This window comes from Vidua macroura, chromosome 8, assembly GCF_024509145.1.
Source record: "Vidua macroura isolate BioBank_ID:100142 chromosome 8, ASM2450914v1, whole genome shotgun sequence".
Classification (NCBI taxonomy): Eukaryota; Metazoa; Chordata; class Aves; order Passeriformes; family Viduidae; genus Vidua; species Vidua macroura.
In genome coordinates, this window is record NC_071578.1 from 29396382 (window position 1) to 29414434 (window position 18053).

Genomic DNA, 18053 nt, shown 5'->3' on the forward strand with positions numbered 1-18053 from the left:
CATTCTTGATTAAAAGGAAAAGCTGCAGCATCCAAATCTAACAGACTTGATTAAAAGAAGAAGCTGCAGCCAACACCTAGCCTGGTCCAAACACGATTATACTCCCCAAACGATTCCAACAGCCCAAAGTGTTATTCCAGTGGTACGCAGGGTCCAGTGAAGAGACAAAATTGATCAAGAAACTGGAGCATCTCTCCGAGGAGGAAAGGCTGAAGGAGCTGGGGCTGTTCAGCCTGGAGCAGAGACAGCAGAGAGGGAACATCATCCCTGTGTGTCCTTGAGAGGAAACACCGTCCCTGTGTGTCCCCGAGAGGGAACACCGTCCCTGTGTGTCCCCAGGAGGGAACACCGTCCCTGTGTGTCCCCAGGAGGGAACACTGTCCCTGTGTGTCCCCGAGAGGGAACACCGTCCCTGTGTGTCCCCAGGAGGGAGCATCATCCCTGTGTGTCCTTGAGAGGGAACACCGTCCCTGTGTGTCCCCAGGAGGGAACACCGTCCCTGACCGCAGGGAGGGCTCAGAGCAGGGACCAGGCGCTGCTCCTTGGGACCAGCAATGGCACCAGAGGAATGGGCAGGAACTAATGCCCAGGAGTTCCACGAGGCACAACTTTACTGTGCGGTGACCGAGCACTGGGACAGATTGCCCACAGAGCATGTGGATTCCTACTCGCTGGAGATATTGCAGAACCGTCTGGACATGATCCTGTGCCAAGTGTTCTCGGACGGCCCTGCATGAACAGAGAGGTGGCACCAGGGTGTCCCTTGCAGCCTGGCCCATTCCGTGACTCTGGGATCGTGACCAGTCCGCCCAGTGGCGCCGTCCCGGCGCCCCCGTGTCACCGGCTTGGGGCTACGCGGAACGGCCCACCCGCCCGGCCAGGCTGCCTCCACGCGCGCCGGCGGCGAACCAAGGGGACGTCCGGTGCACGCTCAGCTTGCCGCGCCCGGCCGCGCAGCATTTCTCTATTTCCGCCCCCACCGCGGAGCCGAAAGCCGCCCTTTGGGCCTCGCTTTGGCGCGGAGCGCGCTGATTGGCCGCTTTGAACGGGCCCGGCGCGGCGCCATTGGCGGAGCGCGGCGGGCGGCCGGTTCGAATGCGCGGCGGCCCCGCCCCCGGCTCGCGCGGCGCTGCGGACGTGCCTGTGCGGCGGCGGCGGCGGCTCGTGCGGCGCGCGCGCGCAGCGGCTCCGCAGGTGAGGGGCGCGCGGCGGGGCCGTTGGCGCGCGCGGCCGCGCGGGGGGCCGGGGCAGAGGGATGCGCGCTCCCGAGCCCGCGCGGGGTCCCGCTCCCCAGCCCGGGGGCGCAGCGCGGCCGCCCGGCCCTTCCCGGTCTGCGGCGGGGGAGCGCCCCGCAGAGCCGCACGGGGAGCGGGGGAGCGCCTCGGGCCGGCGGGAGCGGGGCGGGGGCTGGGCCGCGCCGAGCGGGGCCCGCGCGGCCAGCGGACGGTGCCCGCCCTGCCCGCAGCCGGCAGCCCCCCCCGGAGCCGGAGGTAACTCGGCTCCGCTCGGTGCCCGTAACGCCGGGGGAAGTGCGGAGTGCCGGTCCCGGCTGCCGCCTCCGCGTCCCGCTGTGCGGGGCCCTCCGCCGGTGACACCCTGTGCCGGTGTCCCCTGGCTTGGCCAACACCCGCTTCCCGGAGTGTTACACAGCGGCATTCCTGTCTGTTTCTAGCTCGTTCTCCTTGAGCCAGTAGTTAGGTAAAATTGATGAGTAGGTTGCACTTTCTTCAGTTCCCTGGAGGAGCTTTCTTCAAAGCTTTTTAATTTTTTTTTTTCTCCTTGGAGTCATTGCCTATTCATACCTTGGAGAATAGTTTTTCTAGCTGGAATTCGGAATAAATATGTTCTGTGTTTTTGTTGGTGAGAACGGTTAAGTGTTTTACATTACGTCTTAATTTTGTGAGGCACAACTCGCTTCCAAAGCCTTGGCATAGGTTCAGTGACTTGTCTGTGCTCAGGACAGCAACTGTTCACCCTCATTTTCTCTTTCTTTTTTCCCGTCCATTTCAGGAATAACTACAGCAATGGATGACTACACAAAAATAGAGAAGATTGGGGAAGGTAAGTATGGGGAGCAGTGAGCTTTTAAATGCTCCACAGTTTGAGCTATGAAGTGTCCCAGAAGATCTGTGCACTCTGCCTGTTACAAGAAACACAGATTCAACCAAGTGGCTAAATAAGCTTGTAGCTTAATTTTTGTGGTAGTTATCTATATCTGTAAAGGCTTTCAGCCTGCTCTTTTTTCTGAAAGTGACATGGTCTTTTTAAAAACAGCTGACCAGTGTTGAAAAGTGTCTGCCTTCATTTTGATGGCTAATGGTGTAACATTAGCCATCTCCAAAAGGCAGAAGGGAGAAAAAAATATGTTCTGAGTCCTGAAACCAGCTTACAGTTTAGGAAGCTCCCCCATTTCTCTGAATATAAACTTACCATCTGCCCCTGAAGTTGTGCAATGTGTTGTTTTGCTTGGAGCTGCTGGTAGGGAGTAGTATTTTCTGGATTGTTCTGCTCTGATGATATACGGGCAGTGCGTGTGTCACAGGAAAGCAAGATAGCAAAGCTCTGTGGAGAAGTGAATTTTTAACAATTACTTCACATTGAGGCACTGAGAAGATGGCTTCAATGCAGGTGTTAGTCACAACCCCCCTGTTACTGGAAATGCAGCCTGTGTTCGTGGTAGAAGTCAGTGTCTTTGATAACACCCTACATAAGGCCTTATGTAGACTTGGAAATTTGAAGTACCATTGCCCACCCTGAGGCAATAGCAAAAGGTGTGCTTGGATCCTGCAACAAAGCTTTGTAACCAAAGCCTTGTGTGTGGATCTTTTTGAAATAAACTAGTTTGGGCTTCATTTGAGGGATTAATGCTTCAAGAAGGGTAAAAGGAGAAGGCTTGCACTCTCTTGGTTTGAGGGTTCTACTTCTGTGAGCACTGATAATTAAGATGGATTGATTTGAGATTTACTCTTGGTTCCAATTTCAGCTTCTGCTGAGACCCACAGCACTAGCCTCTCTCCTGCACTGAGCATTGTGCCAGAGGTATTTCTACAGCTCACACCCATGGATGGCTGGATCTCAGACTGCAGGAGGAGCACTACTTCCATTTGCAGCTAAACCTGTAGCATTTTAATATCATGTATCAATGGCAAAATCATAATCCTTTATGATGATCTTGTCCGAAAGTTAATCAACTTGAAACTCAAATTGTATCGGATTTTATAACTACATCTTGCGAATACTCACCTTTCACACTTAGGCTTCTAAGTGCCCTGTCCTAATAAATGCTACGCTTCATGGGTGGCATGCTTTAAACAAACAAAAATATTGCTCAGGTGAACTCCACAGCTAAATAATAGTTTGTAATTTAAACCAATACTCCATTTGTAAGGAATCTTCCTCTGTTAGCAGCTCATGTTTACAATATTATTTGTACCTGAAGCTGGTACTTCCTATATTTGTTTCACTGTCTTTTTGTTCAGGTACCTATGGTGTTGTGTATAAAGGTCGTCACAAAACCACAGGCCAAGTGGTTGCAATGAAGAAAATACGTCTAGAAAGTGAGGAGGAAGGTGTTCCAAGCACTGCTATCCGAGAAATTTCTTTATTAAAAGAGCTGAATCATCCCAATATAGTCTGGTATGCATATACTGGTATTTAGCTAAACTTTTGGAGGGGCACTAGGTCCCATCAGATCATAAATTATTTTCCCACTCATCTAGTGAGGTGAGAACCTCTCTGTTTAATACAATGTCTGCTTGCAGCAAATATTTTAAATTCCATGTTTATGCCAGTTTTCTAATTAAGTCTTTCTCATGCTGCCTCTTTTTGTTCCAGGAATCTAACAAATTTTTGTTAATTTAGAAATTTCTGTAAGTTCTTTTCAGAGAGGTTATTGTGAGAATGGAGACATACTTTATGAAAACTGGCTGTAGCTGTTACTTCAGGCAGTCTCAGAAGTTTATTTACCACCTTGGAATAGACCATTTGACTTAAGTGTTCTGATGTTCTCCCTGCTGTTCTGTAGCAGGAATTTAGATGTGTTTTGATGCTGTCATAGCTGGCACACCTGAGCTATGAGTGAAGTTTCCATCAGTGACTGCTTGACATGTAAAAATGATTGCAGCCACTGTCCTCCCCAAACATACCTGCTTGCTCTTTGATGCAGCAAAATACTTCAGTGTGCCTTAAAATTGGCCAGGTTCCAGCCAGGTAGTGTTTCAGTGTAGGTATGCTTGGGTTTAGGAACCCTTACTCTCCAAGGATGAAGAAGATACTTAAAAATGTGTGCAAATCCTGCTGTGTCTATTAGAGTCCTATTAAATATTCCCTTAAGTTCCTAGTAATTCAGGCTCTGCTGTGACAAGCCAGCTTCAAAGAGAAGCTGGGCACCAACACCCACAGGTGGGTTTTTCTTAATGGCAAAAGTATTTTTTCTTCAGACTCCTGTGTCTGATTTGAGAGAACATAAGTTTAGGAGGAAGCATATAGGCTTTTATCTCAGTTTGACACTATTTCAGATACACTTGATTTTCCAGATGACAGTATAACTCACAAAGTCTGTTGTTTGAAGACTTTTAAGATTTCCATAATAGAAACCTGGAAATATCAGCTTGTATCCCTGTTGAGAAAAGAAGCAGGAGTTCATGCATTTTGCAGTGGAAGTAATTGTATATTCAATTTTTAGTCTTCAGGATGTTCTCATGCAGGATTCAAGACTGTACCTCGTCTTTGAATTCCTTTCCATGGATCTCAAGAAATATTTGGATAGTATTCCATCTGGCCAGTATTTGGAGCGTTCACGTGTTAAGGTAATGAGGACAATTTCTTAACCTAAGAGGGAATTTAATGATGACCTACTAAACCATAAGCAGTTCTTATTTCCAGTATAATTAACTCCTTGAGGAGAAATGAAAGGTTAAATAAGCAGCCGTCAATAATAAGATGAATGTGAGTTTTGCTTTCAAATGCCACTTGAAAATCTTTTCATTACTGAGATGAAACTGCCTTAAACTAATCTTCAGAATTAATTTGTGTAGCTTTTTGATTGATATTAACTCCTTATCTGCAATGCTTTGGATCTCCATTTCCTGCTGCTGTGGGGAGAGCTACTGAAGGGAACACCTTTGTGTTGCAGGACCCTGACATGTACTAAAAGTAACTCCTTTTTTTCTTTCTTTCCTCCCACCTCATCCTTTCTAGAGTTATCTGTACCAAATTTTGCAAGGTATTGTCTTCTGCCACTCAAGAAGAGTTCTGCACAGAGACTTGAAACCTCAGAACCTCCTGATAGATGACAAGGGAGTGATTAAACTGGCGGATTTTGGACTGGCTCGAGCCTTTGGAATTCCAGTGCGGGTCTACACGCATGAAGTGAGTTGGGACATACCTCTGGTGGTTTGGGTAGTGTGTACTTGCTACCTGCTAAGAACTGATTCTGAAACAGCTAAAAACAATCAGTTTTTTCAAGCTATAAGCCAACAAAACTATGAAAAAGTTAGGTTTTGTTTTCCACTTCTTTGACTGTGGTTTCACTCTAAGGTTCCAAAGCATTTTATGAATCCCACTCAGAGTGAGTCAGATGGACTCAAACTTGTTGCTCACTGTCTCATAAAGGTGTTTTTGCTTTGCAAAGCACTCAGGTTTGAGGGGTTTTGTGGCTGGGTGCCAAAGGATTCCTGCTTTTGGGGAAGTTGTGCAGGCAGCTGCTTTTTTTGAAGTAGAAGCTACTGCAATGGAGTTGCTTTGTCTACAAATGAAGTTTGAAACCAGTATTAAACTTCCACTAAAACTTAGAGTACTGGGTATTTTTAGCAAAAAACTGTGAATGCTGCTTAATAACAAATGAGCCATTTATCTAGCAGTCAATTAAAAGACCAGATATTCCACAAACTTAACCTTTCCTTGTTCCACAGGTAGTGACACTGTGGTACAGGTCTCCAGAAGTGTTGCTGGGATCTGCTCGTTACTCTACTCCTGTAGATATCTGGAGCATAGGAACCATATTTGCTGAGCTGGCAACTAAAAAGCCACTTTTCCATGGGGATTCAGAGATTGACCAGATCTTCAGAATCTTCAGGTATGTAAGGCTCTACCTTTCCTTGCTAGCTGTGTGGCACCACACAACAGTTGTGTGTAATTAAAAGTGTAATAGCACATAACAGATTTCAGACTAAATTGCTTAATATTTTGCTTATGCTTGCACAGAGCTTTAGGGACTCCCAACAACGAGGTATGGCCTGAGGTGGAATCCCTGCAAGACTATAAAAACACATTCCCAAAATGGAAACCTGTCAGCCTTGAAACACATGTCAAAAACTTGGATAAAGATGGACTTGATCTGCTGGCTGTAAGTAGTCTGTCCAAAATCTGCTGATTAACAACTTGAGTGGGCTGTTTGAAATAATCCAGAATACACAAAGCTGTACTCATCAGTCATGGCTTAGAAGGAAAATATGGAGATCTTCAAGCTATCAACAGTGGTATGAGCCTTCATTCTTGTAGAACTGACACCTTGTGTGACACTCACTCCTTTCACAAGTAATACCAGACTATTTTTCACATGAAGCAGTTGTGCCTCAGCTTTTTTATAATAATAAGCCAGGTACAACTTGAAAGTTGGAGGATGAGTCTTTACAAAGATGTTTAAATGAAGGCTTCTGCCCATAAAGTAGCTTTCACCTTTCTGCTGCCAGCTCCAGTTGTGATGTGGCTGTGTGACTGCTGAGCCAGTTGGAAATGTTTATTTTATGGTAGCATGTGGATTAAACTTGGTGGGCTCATCTTGGTTAAACTTCTTTGATGGTCTTAACTGAATAAACAAGGATAGAAACAGCTGAATGTATTGATTAGCTGAGACAAGAAACTTAGCTGAAGTCTGTCTGTAGTGTCTGTCTCAATTGCCCTTAAATTTGGAGTTAAGTATTTTTGGCTGTGGTGTATTAACTTGTAATTGGTATCTTTTGGGTCTAGTGAGTTTCCTTTAGTTCTGTGGCCAGGCAGTTAAACTACCACACCAGGCTTTTAATTGGCAAGCTCTTCATCAGTCTTTTCCATTTAGTGCTCTTCCAGCTCATGTGCTGCCACTGAGGGCTAATTTAGGTCACATCCTAGGTGTGCTCTTAGATGTCCTGAGGTGCAGTAATGTACCTTGGTTGTCCTCTGGCTGTTCTAAAGCTGCAATTGTACAGTGCAGACCTTCAGAAGGGAGTGTGGGTTGGGTGCTCTGTGTGTCTCAAGACAAGCTGACACTCCAGAACCCCTTTGTACAGCAGTAGCTGTGTACCTGGCTCATGGCTGTAAGCAGTCACAAAACAGTTCATTACCCATATTGGTATTATGACAGAATACCCTGAATGAAGCCATGTTGCCCAAAAAGCTCAAATGATCACAATTTCTCTTTTTTTTTGAGGGGGGGGGGGGCGGAGCCCCAGTTCACACTGACAGCCTGAGCATTTGTTGAACATGTAGATGTCCTGGATAGCTCTGAACCGTGCAGCACAGTTGTCTTACAGCAATAAGACCCCTGACAGCATCTTTATTAAATCAGTTTGAAATAATTGTTGCTGACTGTATTTACAAACTGAAATCAAAGGAACGGGCAGGAGAATCTTGTTGAAACAGTTGTATGAAAAGAACCTGCCAAGGGCTCATCTGAGCTTAGGTGAGGCTTCACTGTGTGAAGCCAATGGTTGGGGCTGCTGCTAATAAAGGCAAAAAAATACTTCATGGTGCTCTTCATGGTGTTAGCATAATTCTAGTCTCAAAGCATATTAAATTCTCTAAAGTCATTTACAGTTTTGCCTTAATGTTAACATTTTAGTTTCCTATTAGTGCCTGGTGACAGTGGTATTCCTGACTGGAATCCCTTTAACTTTCCTATGGCACTTCTAAACCTTTTAAACCCATAATATAACTTCAAAGGCAACAAAACTAAATAGTTTGTTCTAGAGCACAAGCTCAGATATGTCAATGAAAATGTTTCAATGTTTAACTTTTTTCTATAGACAGTTGCAGATGTATGTAAAGGAGCTGTCTTTAAAAATGTCTTAACACAAAAATGTGTAATTCAAATTCCATGAGTGAGGTTGTGAGTTTAAGACCTTCATAAGCTACATGACTTCTATGGCCAGCATTTCAAAGAACTTGATGGCTGTCCTCGAAAACTTTCAATTATCAGAACAGTAGGTGCCAGGGAAAACTAATGCTCTAGACTGCAAGAGAAGCTTCCTTCTCTTGCTCCATCAGTTGTGGTGCAGTGTCACAGCATCCCTTTTTCAGAGAAATTTCCCTCTTTGAGTCAATTTTGATAGAACCTTTGATATCAGAATTAACTACAGGAGACTGTTCTAGGTATAGATAATGGGAACCTCTGCCACAAGGTAAAATTGGACATGCAATTTTAAATCTAGAGGCAGCATTGCATTTGGCAGAAGTTCAGAGAATATAAATGCAGATTCAGTGGTTTAAATCAACCTGAAGACTCCCTGTAGAATGAAGTGTAAAGATAATTAAATGTCAAGACTGAATACTGGGCAGGGTAAGACTGGTTAAGTATTGTTCTGGAAGACAGATTTGTTGTGCAGTCAGGGGAGAGGCAGCTGGTGGAATCCTGATTACTTGAATTTGAAATGGTCTGTTCTTTAGTAAGGGGAAATTAAAAGACTTTGCTTGTTTTGGGTCTAGTACAAAACTGCTGAATGCTTCATTCCTTTTTTGACCCCTTGTATGAGAGAAGCTATAGATACTTTTTTTTTTTTTATGGCTTAGAAAAACAAATTTCCTCCTGCTTTAGAAACTTCTGAGGATTATTTTAATGCCTGTGACACCCCCTCTTTTTGCTCTCATCACCTTTATTGAGGTATTCAGTTGAAGTATTTTATTGCAAAGAAACTCAAGTTTTAACTGTTTTCTTCAGTTCTACCTGCTTGTAGTGTACTTTCCAATTTGGATTTTGAAACTGAGTGAGCATTCTTTTATTTTAATAGTCAAGTCACCAACCTGAGCAGAAGCCATTTGACATCACTTTGCCAAATGTCAGTAACAAAAAAAGTGTCAGACCACTTGTCCTTAAAACATTTAGGGCTTTACCAGCCTAAAGCTTATTAACTTGCCTCAGTGAGAAGCTGAGATAATTATTGCTGCTTGGTTGCCTGGTTCTGGATTTAGTTCAGTGGATGTGGTACCCAGGCACAGGCAAGGGCTTGGTTATTGAACAGGGGGTTAAATGGGATTCTTCATTTTCTGAGAAGTTATGCACTGCTACTGACTTGTAGGGGAAATAACCTCTCCAACTAGGAGAGCACAGAACAAAGGGGGAAAATGTCTTTGTAGTTACTTTATTATTATGGTTAAATATCTATTTAACATGATTTTAGCTCACATTTCATGAGGAAATAAATGTGTGTTTTTTTTTTTTTTTCCTTCTAGAAAATGTTAATTTATGATCCTGCAAAAAGGATTTCTGGCAAAATGGCCTTGAACCATCCATATTTTGATGATTTGGACAAATCCACTCTTCCTGCTAATCTGATTAAGAAATAGACCTTTGGACTAAATCATCCAGAGTGAAATAATTGTGATTACTTTTACTCTTAAGTCTGTCATTTGTATGTCTGTCTTTTTGCTCTTAAGATTGGCTGTATTCAGTTTGTTTTGGTTTAAGTGTTATCTAAATGTAAATATTAACCTGTTAGTGCTGAGTTCAAATACAATGCAAATATTGCTGCAATTAATGCAGTCAACTTTCTATAAATAAAGCTTTAACCCCGGTGAAGGACTGAACTTATTTCCAGGCCACAGCTGCTCTACAGCAGGACTCCTGTTTTCTTTGGAATGCACTGGAAAGGTACCACTTGGCTGAAAAAGCTGCTAACCCAAACTTCTAAATGGTTGTTCCTGATATGATAGGAAGTTGTTTCAGTGTCATGTCAGTTACACTTTTACTTGAGCATGGCAACTGATGTGCCAAAGGACACTGTGAGATATGCTGAAGAACAGCAACTTAGAAAAGTGTGGATGGCCAAACTGATTTTGAGTTTTTGAAGGCAGCTGTAAATCATTATTTGAGATAAGTCCCTTGCTCTATGTTTTTGTTATTGTCTTGGAGGCCCAAGAGTTTACCAAGATGTTGGCATGTGCACTCCTAGGAATTGTAATCATAAACTGAGATGCCACATGGCTCCAGGCTTTTCCGTAATTAAAACAGAAGCTTTTTAAAGCTCCCTGGCAATTTACTGAACAGGTGAGAGTATTGTTAAAAGTTCAAATAAAGTTCAAAGGCGTGTACTAATAACAGATTGTGTGTTAGTGTCCAATTCCTACCTCCATTGTTACCCTTCAGACACATCACTAGGGATGGGGGGTACATCTGGTCTGAGTTTTATTGGCTCTAGGCATTGCAGTGCTCCTTTCCTTGCTGGTTAGGGGCCAAGGCTTGCAGTACAGTGGGGAACACTATTGAAAGTGTTTAGATTTCTAAATCAGGTGTGTGAAAGCACTGATATGAACTCTAAGCAGTGAGGTTTGTAGGAGCCCTGTCCTACAGCTGCTGAATCGACACTAAAGGCAGTGGAGACGACAACATCCATCCAGTTCATCATATATTTGTTGTGTCCTTGAGTAGCTGAAAGTGTTAGACCTAGCTTTTGTTAACAAGCAGCAGGGTGAGAGATAAATACCCACTTGGGCTGTTACCACTGTTCTTTGCAAAGTCCTTCTTAATCTTCAGAAATATTGGAAACTTGGTTTAATAGAATCACTTGATAGCAGAGCACTGAGGAGGAGAGGATTTTTGAAATCATACAGGTAAGTTACTTAATTGAAGGCAGTGGGGGAGAAGATTGTGATGGCTGATTCCTTTCTGTTAACACCGGTGAAAGGATGCAATTTCAAGATAAAGTGGGATCTAATTTGTCTCTATTTGCATGTAGTAACTTGACACAGGGTTTACAGGCCAAGAGGTTTGTAATTGTTGCTGCTAATTGGTTACCTTGGTGTAGAAAAATGGGAACCTGCCAGTAACTGCATTAAAAATCAGAAGCTAGTGCACAGACCAGGTTCTGTATGGAAAATATTTCAGCTGGGCAAAAGAAATATTTTGCTGCAATAGTGGTAAAGCCCAATTTTTGTTTTGTAAGTAACTGGTGTCTGTCTCAGCTTAATGTGATACGGGGAATGCTTTAGCCTATCTTAACTAACAACTTAAGTACTAAAATTTTCAAAGAGTTTTTCAAACAATAACTTACTCCAAATCTGCAATCTTTCTTGTTTAGCCAGGCACTGTAACAGCTGCTGTGACATCAGTGTAGCTCTGAACAAGGTATTAGAGTGCTCTTAGTAAAGGGGAGGGGCAGGGGAACACAATACTGTCTATCTGTGCCTCAGTGAGATCAGGTGCTGAATATCATACTGAGACACCTGACTCACTGGCGCAGCTCCACTGTTAGCAATGAGGCAAAGTTATCAGTCAGGCAAATCACTTCCCTTATGGAAAATAATATCTACTCTTGGTAACTGCCCTGCTGCCTGCACCTAGCATGTGCAAGGTTTCTGATGTTCAAGCTTTGGCCACCTAAAACTCAATTTTATTCCAGTAAGAACTGGGCATCCCTTGCCCTTTGGGGTTTTAACCCACTGTGGATGATAATCAGCAGACCTATTTATTGATACCTATTGCAGTAGCTTTCTTCTGAATGTTGTAAGAACTGGGGATAAAATTACTTCATTTAAAAGCAATGTGCTCCTGTCTAAAATGAAGTTCTATAGTGTAATGTTGCATCACTACTGCCTCTGGTACTATGGCTGCTCAGTATCTTGTTTTCTACTAGAGCACAAGTAAACCCCAGCTGAAAATGATAAACTTAACTTGGTGTTTGACTTCACTTGCTTGTCCTCCATACCATTAAAAAGCAATGTAGGTGAAAAATTTTGTGTATACAAGAAAAGGATTTTACACAGGATCAAATTGGGGTTTTGGCAGTGGGTTGGGTTTTTTTGAAGTAGCTGAATGCTAGCAGGCTGCTGAAGTGGGGGTAGGTGTAAGTTTTATATTGGTCCAGAGGAAATGGGAAATGCACCTGCTGAGTCAGAAAGAAGACACCTACTCAGTCCAATTGCATTTGCTACACTTAAAATTGCTTTAAAGCAGCAAATGACTGGCAATTTACCAGTATTCCCATGTTGGTATCTGGGGTTACTTCTGAACAGCCAGTTTTGACCAGCACTATTTCCTTCTTGGTGCCCACAGACTTGCACAAAGGCACAGCACTACCACTGCTTCTGTTTTATTTTATATCGGGTTTGTAAAGACTGTGTGGGAATAAGGCAACACTGATATATGGGCCCTACTCTCATTAAGCCTGACTAGTTCTTCACCAAGCTCCTTGCCTTATTTTCTGACAAGCTGCATCAATTTATGGAGCAATCTCAGAATTTCCCATTGCTTTGACCACCAGCTGCTCTGGTTTACATCTGCTGCATCAATGGCTCGTTCCAGGTAATGGCTTGTGATTTTGTTCCCACTGTATTCCTGTATAAAGCATTGTCTCCTCATGTGTAAGTGTCAGCAGGGTACTGAGTGTTCTCCACTGTTGCTGGGCATATTTTACTTCAGCCTGGCTATTTCAATAAATTCTTGTTGCGTTTGAATCAATAGCAGGCTATTGATGCTGCTGCTAACAGATTGAGTGATCTCAAACATGTATCTCCAGTACAGGTGGCTGGCTGCCTTTAATGGAAGAATTGGAGGTGGGAGCTGGTCTCTCCAAATTGCTAAAGTGACAGGCATTATGCCCTGGGGAATAGTTAGTGGTTTTACAGCAACAGTTATATTCAGTTCCTTGAAATGAATGAACACCTTTCTGCTGACCTCTGAAGGGTTTAGATTAGACTGTTGGGAGGGGATTTAAAACAAAAAAATTTCCCCCAACTATTTTAAGCAACAACCAATTGAATTCTTAAAAAAAACCCTGCATACAATACACAAAATACCTGGCCAAATGCAAGGCAGAGTATTTGAGAGCCAAACCCAGGGATCTGGGTAATTTCCAGCATGAATCCTTGGGCCTGCGGAACATGTTTTTCCCATGACAGCTTGGACTTGCTGAGCAAGGACCATGGGCCCTTCTAACCCACGTGGGGCTGAAAGACCTTCCCTCCTTTTCATTTGCTCTCCACCTACTGCTTATCTTTGCAAAAGACACATTAACTATCACTTTTCCTGTCAATTGCTGGTCTTCCAGAGGAGGGTGGGGTTTTTTGTGTAAAAAAGGAGAGATTTTGTGCCTGTATCATTAACAGTGCTCATTGCCATGTCCAATTACCCTTCAGTGCTATTTTTCTCCTCTCTTATCTCATCTATTGCCTTAAGAGCTATCACAGATGGACTTTTTTTAAAGGCCATTCCCCTTGACAGTGGTTAGAGGAAGAGCATCACAGCCTAGTGAAGGGCAGGCTCTGCGTGTCTTGTTTCCAGTGGGGACTAAAGACAGCGAGGAGGGTGAACTAACACCTGAGGGGGTCCCATCTTGACTCTTACATACAAGAGCAGGGCTCTAAAATGCTCCCAATTGGTGGCATGGGGGGATGAAAGGAGAGGTCAGTCCTTATTCCCCTGTAGGTGCTCTCAGTGGATCTGCTGTGAGCAGCTTCCTGCTGGGGCCTGGCACACCTCAGACCCCTGTGAAGATCAGGAAGGATTTAACTAGTTAAAGGCAGGCAGGGAAAAGAGTGTGACTCTTGGTGTCCCTCTTGGTGGGTCATCTTCGGTAGCTTCCCACAGGATCTCAGCCTTTTCTGTGTGAGCTCAGAGCGAGCCAGTCCTTGACTTTCTGTGCTTCATTTCAGCCCTTTGCCATGTAGGCTGTGGTCAGGAGTGTAAATATTTCACAGCTGTTTGCTGAACTGTGTTTGATTTGGGCTCTGAGCATATAACAATTTATATTACAAATGTACCTGAGACCTGTCAATTTTTTTCCCCACAATCAGATATCTTTCTGAAATATCCATAAACTCACTGGCTGAAAGAAAGGAGGGGGGGGGGCTCTCTTCTCTTAGATTTTTCTTGATTCTTTTTTTTTTTTTTATTTTAAAACTGTCATCTGAGGATGAGGAATTTCAACTTCTATTAATTACCTCACCCAGCTCAGAATCGCTTCCTGAAGTGTACTGGAACTACTGAATTCCTGGGAAGCTACTCAGCATCCTTTGGTGACAGAAAAGGATTAAAAGAGGGACCAAAACAGTGTAGAACATATAAAATTGGCAGATGGATAAAAAAGCTTAAATTATTTTGTGTTTCTATAAGGAAAAATTATTTCTTAAAAGTTGTCAGAGAAATTATCATGAATAGTATAATAATATTTTAATAATATTTAAAAGATTTCAGGAAAGTGTAATTTTTTTTTAAATCTCATGGTATGAATCTGGTACTTTTCCCTAAATCAGTAAGTAAATAAATTTTATTTTCTTTCTCAGTATTTGGGGCTTAACATATACATATATGAAAATAAAAACAATGGAACTGTAACAAAGATTATTTCTGAAGATCTGCAACAAGACATGTAAAGTCCTGATGTATATTTGGGATAAAAGTTACATTTTCTTATTATTCCTAAAGTTTGTGTTGCCTCCCCCTTGGCCACGCGGTGTCACTCTGGCACCTCGGTACCGGCAGCCAGGCAGGGGGGCGGGGAAGAGCAGAAAAACTCCCTCAGACTCTCCTGGCTCCATGAAAAATTGAAGGGTATTTATTTTCTGGTAGGCAGCCAGGCTGAAAATAATATCTGAATTGAAAGCCTTTCATGAAACATCTGGGCAGTTAAATTTCGCAAACTTCAAAGATGTCCAGTACCGTACTGACATACTGATTTCTTTCTTTAGTGAAGAATCACTTAGGCTAATGCACAAAAGCCTCTGTAAAAAACGTTTTATGCTGAAATTAATGATCAAAATGACTATGCTTAATAAAGCAACTATCACAGGAGTGCCAGTCAACATGGTTAAACTACAACAGGCTCATAATCAGTCTCTCAAATCACTATCAATTGTCCACAGTGGCCAGTTTTGCAGTGATTTTTTTGAGGTCTGCATGCTTAATCTCCAGATTTTCCATTTTGGATTTGATAGGTGTGTGCAAAATTGCGCCTGTGGTTTTCTTTTGCAGGCTGTCATTTTTTAAGTACCTTTCATAAGCTTGACTAGAATCTCTGCTGGTAAACAATAGAAATAATAGAGTCACATTTATAGCAGTTGAGAAGCTGGTCCTCAACACTGACTTCAAATATAAGGTCTTATTTTTACTTGTTGATGTGTTCTCCTAAATGCAAAAGCGAAAAGCAGAAGTATGTCAAATACTTCCTAGATGACTCGATCTGCTCTTAGAGCCGTGGGATTATACAGTCACATGCCTGGTAAAATTCTCCCCAGTGCTGGTACATGAAGCATTAGGATTTTCTTCTCTCCTCTCAATGTACAGAGTGATGTACAGCTAAATAACCTCCATAAGTTTGTAGTAATAATTCTGTTCACTGAGCTGCTTGAGGCAGAAATGCAAGTGCTAATGCGTAGGAGCTGTACTTTGATAATTATTCTTGGGAATGAAAAAACACACTAATAATTTCCCAGTTCTCATTCAAGTGCTTAGTCTAGGTAAAATGGCATTTTTCACATAGTAAAAGATCATAAATAAATGTAAATACACAGCAGGTGTCCCTCTGCTATGCCATGTGGACCTGACAGAGTACTTATTCTGGTAAGTAGGGAAAAATACTAAAGCAGCTGCTTTATACTGGAGGATTTTCAAAGTGAAGTAAAAATCACACATAGCATACCCATTTCCATAAGTAGCATTAATTTTATAGACAGAGATTGAGCACAAAGAAAAAGAAAGTCTTTAGCAGAATCTGTCATTGACTTAACTCTGAGAGTCCCCATACATCATTGTTCAACTCCTGTAAAGCCCAGCCAGGGACTGACTCTGTGATTTAACTCTTACTGCACATCTCCAGCACCCCAGGCCACAAACCAGGCTGTGCCCCTTTGCACCAGGAATGCTAAAGCTCATGTTCAGGAGGTTGGGGATGGCTTGCAATGCAACACACACACTGTCAGCTGCAGGAGAGGCACCAACAAGCACTGTAGTGCTTGAATGACCCTGTGCTGGGGGAGCTTGAGACAGCACTCAACTTCTTCCTGAAAAGCTACAGGAAAGAAATCTATGCTGCGAAGATGCTCTTTTTTTCCTTAAAAAGTTATTAAATGTATTCTAACTAGAGTCATCAGGTGGCTACTGCTATATACAGTTATAACTAGACTGGTCCCCTTGAAGAAAAAACTATAGAAATTAGGTAGAGTTTAATTTGATCTCATGTCAGTAAGAATAAAGAAAAATAGCTCTAACATTATGGTTTGCTGCAATGAAAAAATTATACATAGCATTTTATTCATCTATGTAAAATAATTTTTTCATGTAATGTTTTCTTAGTTAAGAATAACCCTGACTTAGAAAAAGACAAGTTTATGGATAACAAAAAGCAGTGCTTATCCAGGTTTTCCCTTCTTCAAGCTTTGAACAAGTATCAACTGTTTTAATTAGCTCTCAACATCTTTATATTGTCATATGAACTGGGAGTACTCTGCACACATGTAACTGTTACTTTAAACAGGGAGCATTTGCAAAGCAAATGATTGTGCTTGACAATCTCTCTGCAGCCAAGCAGCACTGAAAAATGGCTTTGCTTTGGTTCCATTGCTTGTTTGATTTGATTTCTGTAATTTCTTAGGAAAGGAGTAAATGGCCCTAAAATCCATTCAGTATTTTGAAATATGGAGAGTATTTCCCAGCTGATGAAGCCAACAGGCTCAGCAGAATGCCTTCGTGTCTAGGGAGGATGGACATAGCTCGGAATTTGAACTTTGCTGTTTCCAGCACCATTTGTGCAATGAGTTTTGAGGGACTGTGGCTGTTTGCCTGGGAGAAGCTAAAGCAAAGTTGCAGGCTCTGAGCCTTCCATTTGTAGATCTCATATGCCAATTTTCCTCCTGAATGTGATTATTACGTTTACAGCTGAAACTTCAAGAAAACTGGAAAATAGTGTTACCTCCAGCAGAGAGCAAAATAAACACATTCCTGCAGTGTGTTTTTCCATGGCCAGACTCAAATTTCACATCAAACAAATCTAGCAAGTGACAGGTCACAACACATGCCTTTAAAATACCAGAGGAAAGAAAGCTTCTTCAGCAGCAACCAGATAAACAAAACCAAACCCCCAGAATTTTGAACAGCCTCAGAGCATGTTAAAGGCAGTTTTCACTTCAGTAGCCAGCCCACAACCAGCACTAGTTATTCTGCAGTCATTCCTTATGTTAGGACAGGGATTGTCCTGCTGTCTGGATCTTAAGCCCTATACTGAAAGTATTCTTCAGGTCTCCTGGGGGGAAAAAACAACCAAACAAAGCAAAACTAACATGCCTCTGCATTACAATTGTGGCTTGCTAAGACTGAGGAGGAATACATGACAAGGAATAAGCTCACAGGCTTCCTTGATTTACCAAAGGCATGTCCAAAACAGAAAGGTTATTCTGGGACATGACATTACCCTCAAGCAGCTGGCCTTCACCAGGTGATACGTGCTGTTAGCCTATGATAAATGAGAGGTAGTCCAAGTTTAGTTCTTGAAACATGCAGAAAACATACTTAAAAAAACACCCAAAAGCCAGCCTGGTCTAAGTAGCTGAGCATTCAGAAAGTTCCCTGACCAGCAGAAAAGTTTCTCACCATCTGGCCCTACAATTTCAAAGTGTCAGGCTCAAAGCATTTGCCATGATTTTGACAGTGCTTGACTTTGCCATTTTAATAAATTGGCTTCCAAAGGAAAGATTTTTCAATTCAGTGAATTCTCTTATAAGGGCCCAGAAAGACTTTCACCTATTGAAGAGTTCAAGTCAGCTTTTCAGATTTTACCCTTGGGATTGTGGAACAAGAGCATGGGACTCATACAGAAGAGTTTCAGGCCATGGGAGTTATATGCAAGCTGGAGGAATTATCAGTCATAAAG

At 42.6% G+C, this 18053-nt stretch overlaps 1 protein-coding gene across 3 annotated transcripts; it reads left to right on the plus strand.

Moving 5' to 3' along the window:
* Positions 1-1151: 1151 nt before the first annotated feature.
* CDK1 (cyclin dependent kinase 1) lies at positions 1152-10293 on the plus strand. Of its 3 annotated transcripts, none has more exons than XM_053983911.1 (8): positions 1152-1194; positions 2011-2061; positions 3480-3636; positions 4685-4808; positions 5200-5370; positions 5913-6076; positions 6205-6346; positions 9427-10293. In XM_053983911.1, exons 2-8 carry the CDS (start codon positions 2025-2027, stop codon positions 9538-9540), a joined length of 909 nt encoding a protein of 302 aa, XP_053839886.1. In that variant the 5' UTR covers positions 1152-1194; positions 2011-2024; the 3' UTR covers positions 9541-10293. The 3 variants fall into 3 exon arrangements, with proteins under 3 accessions (XP_053839886.1, XP_053839887.1, XP_053839884.1); XM_053983912.1 differs by lacking the exon at positions 1152-1194 and adding an exon at positions 1484-1490; XM_053983909.1 differs by lacking the exon at positions 1152-1194 and adding an exon at positions 1571-1698.
* The last annotated feature ends 7760 nt before the right edge of the window (positions 10294-18053 follow it).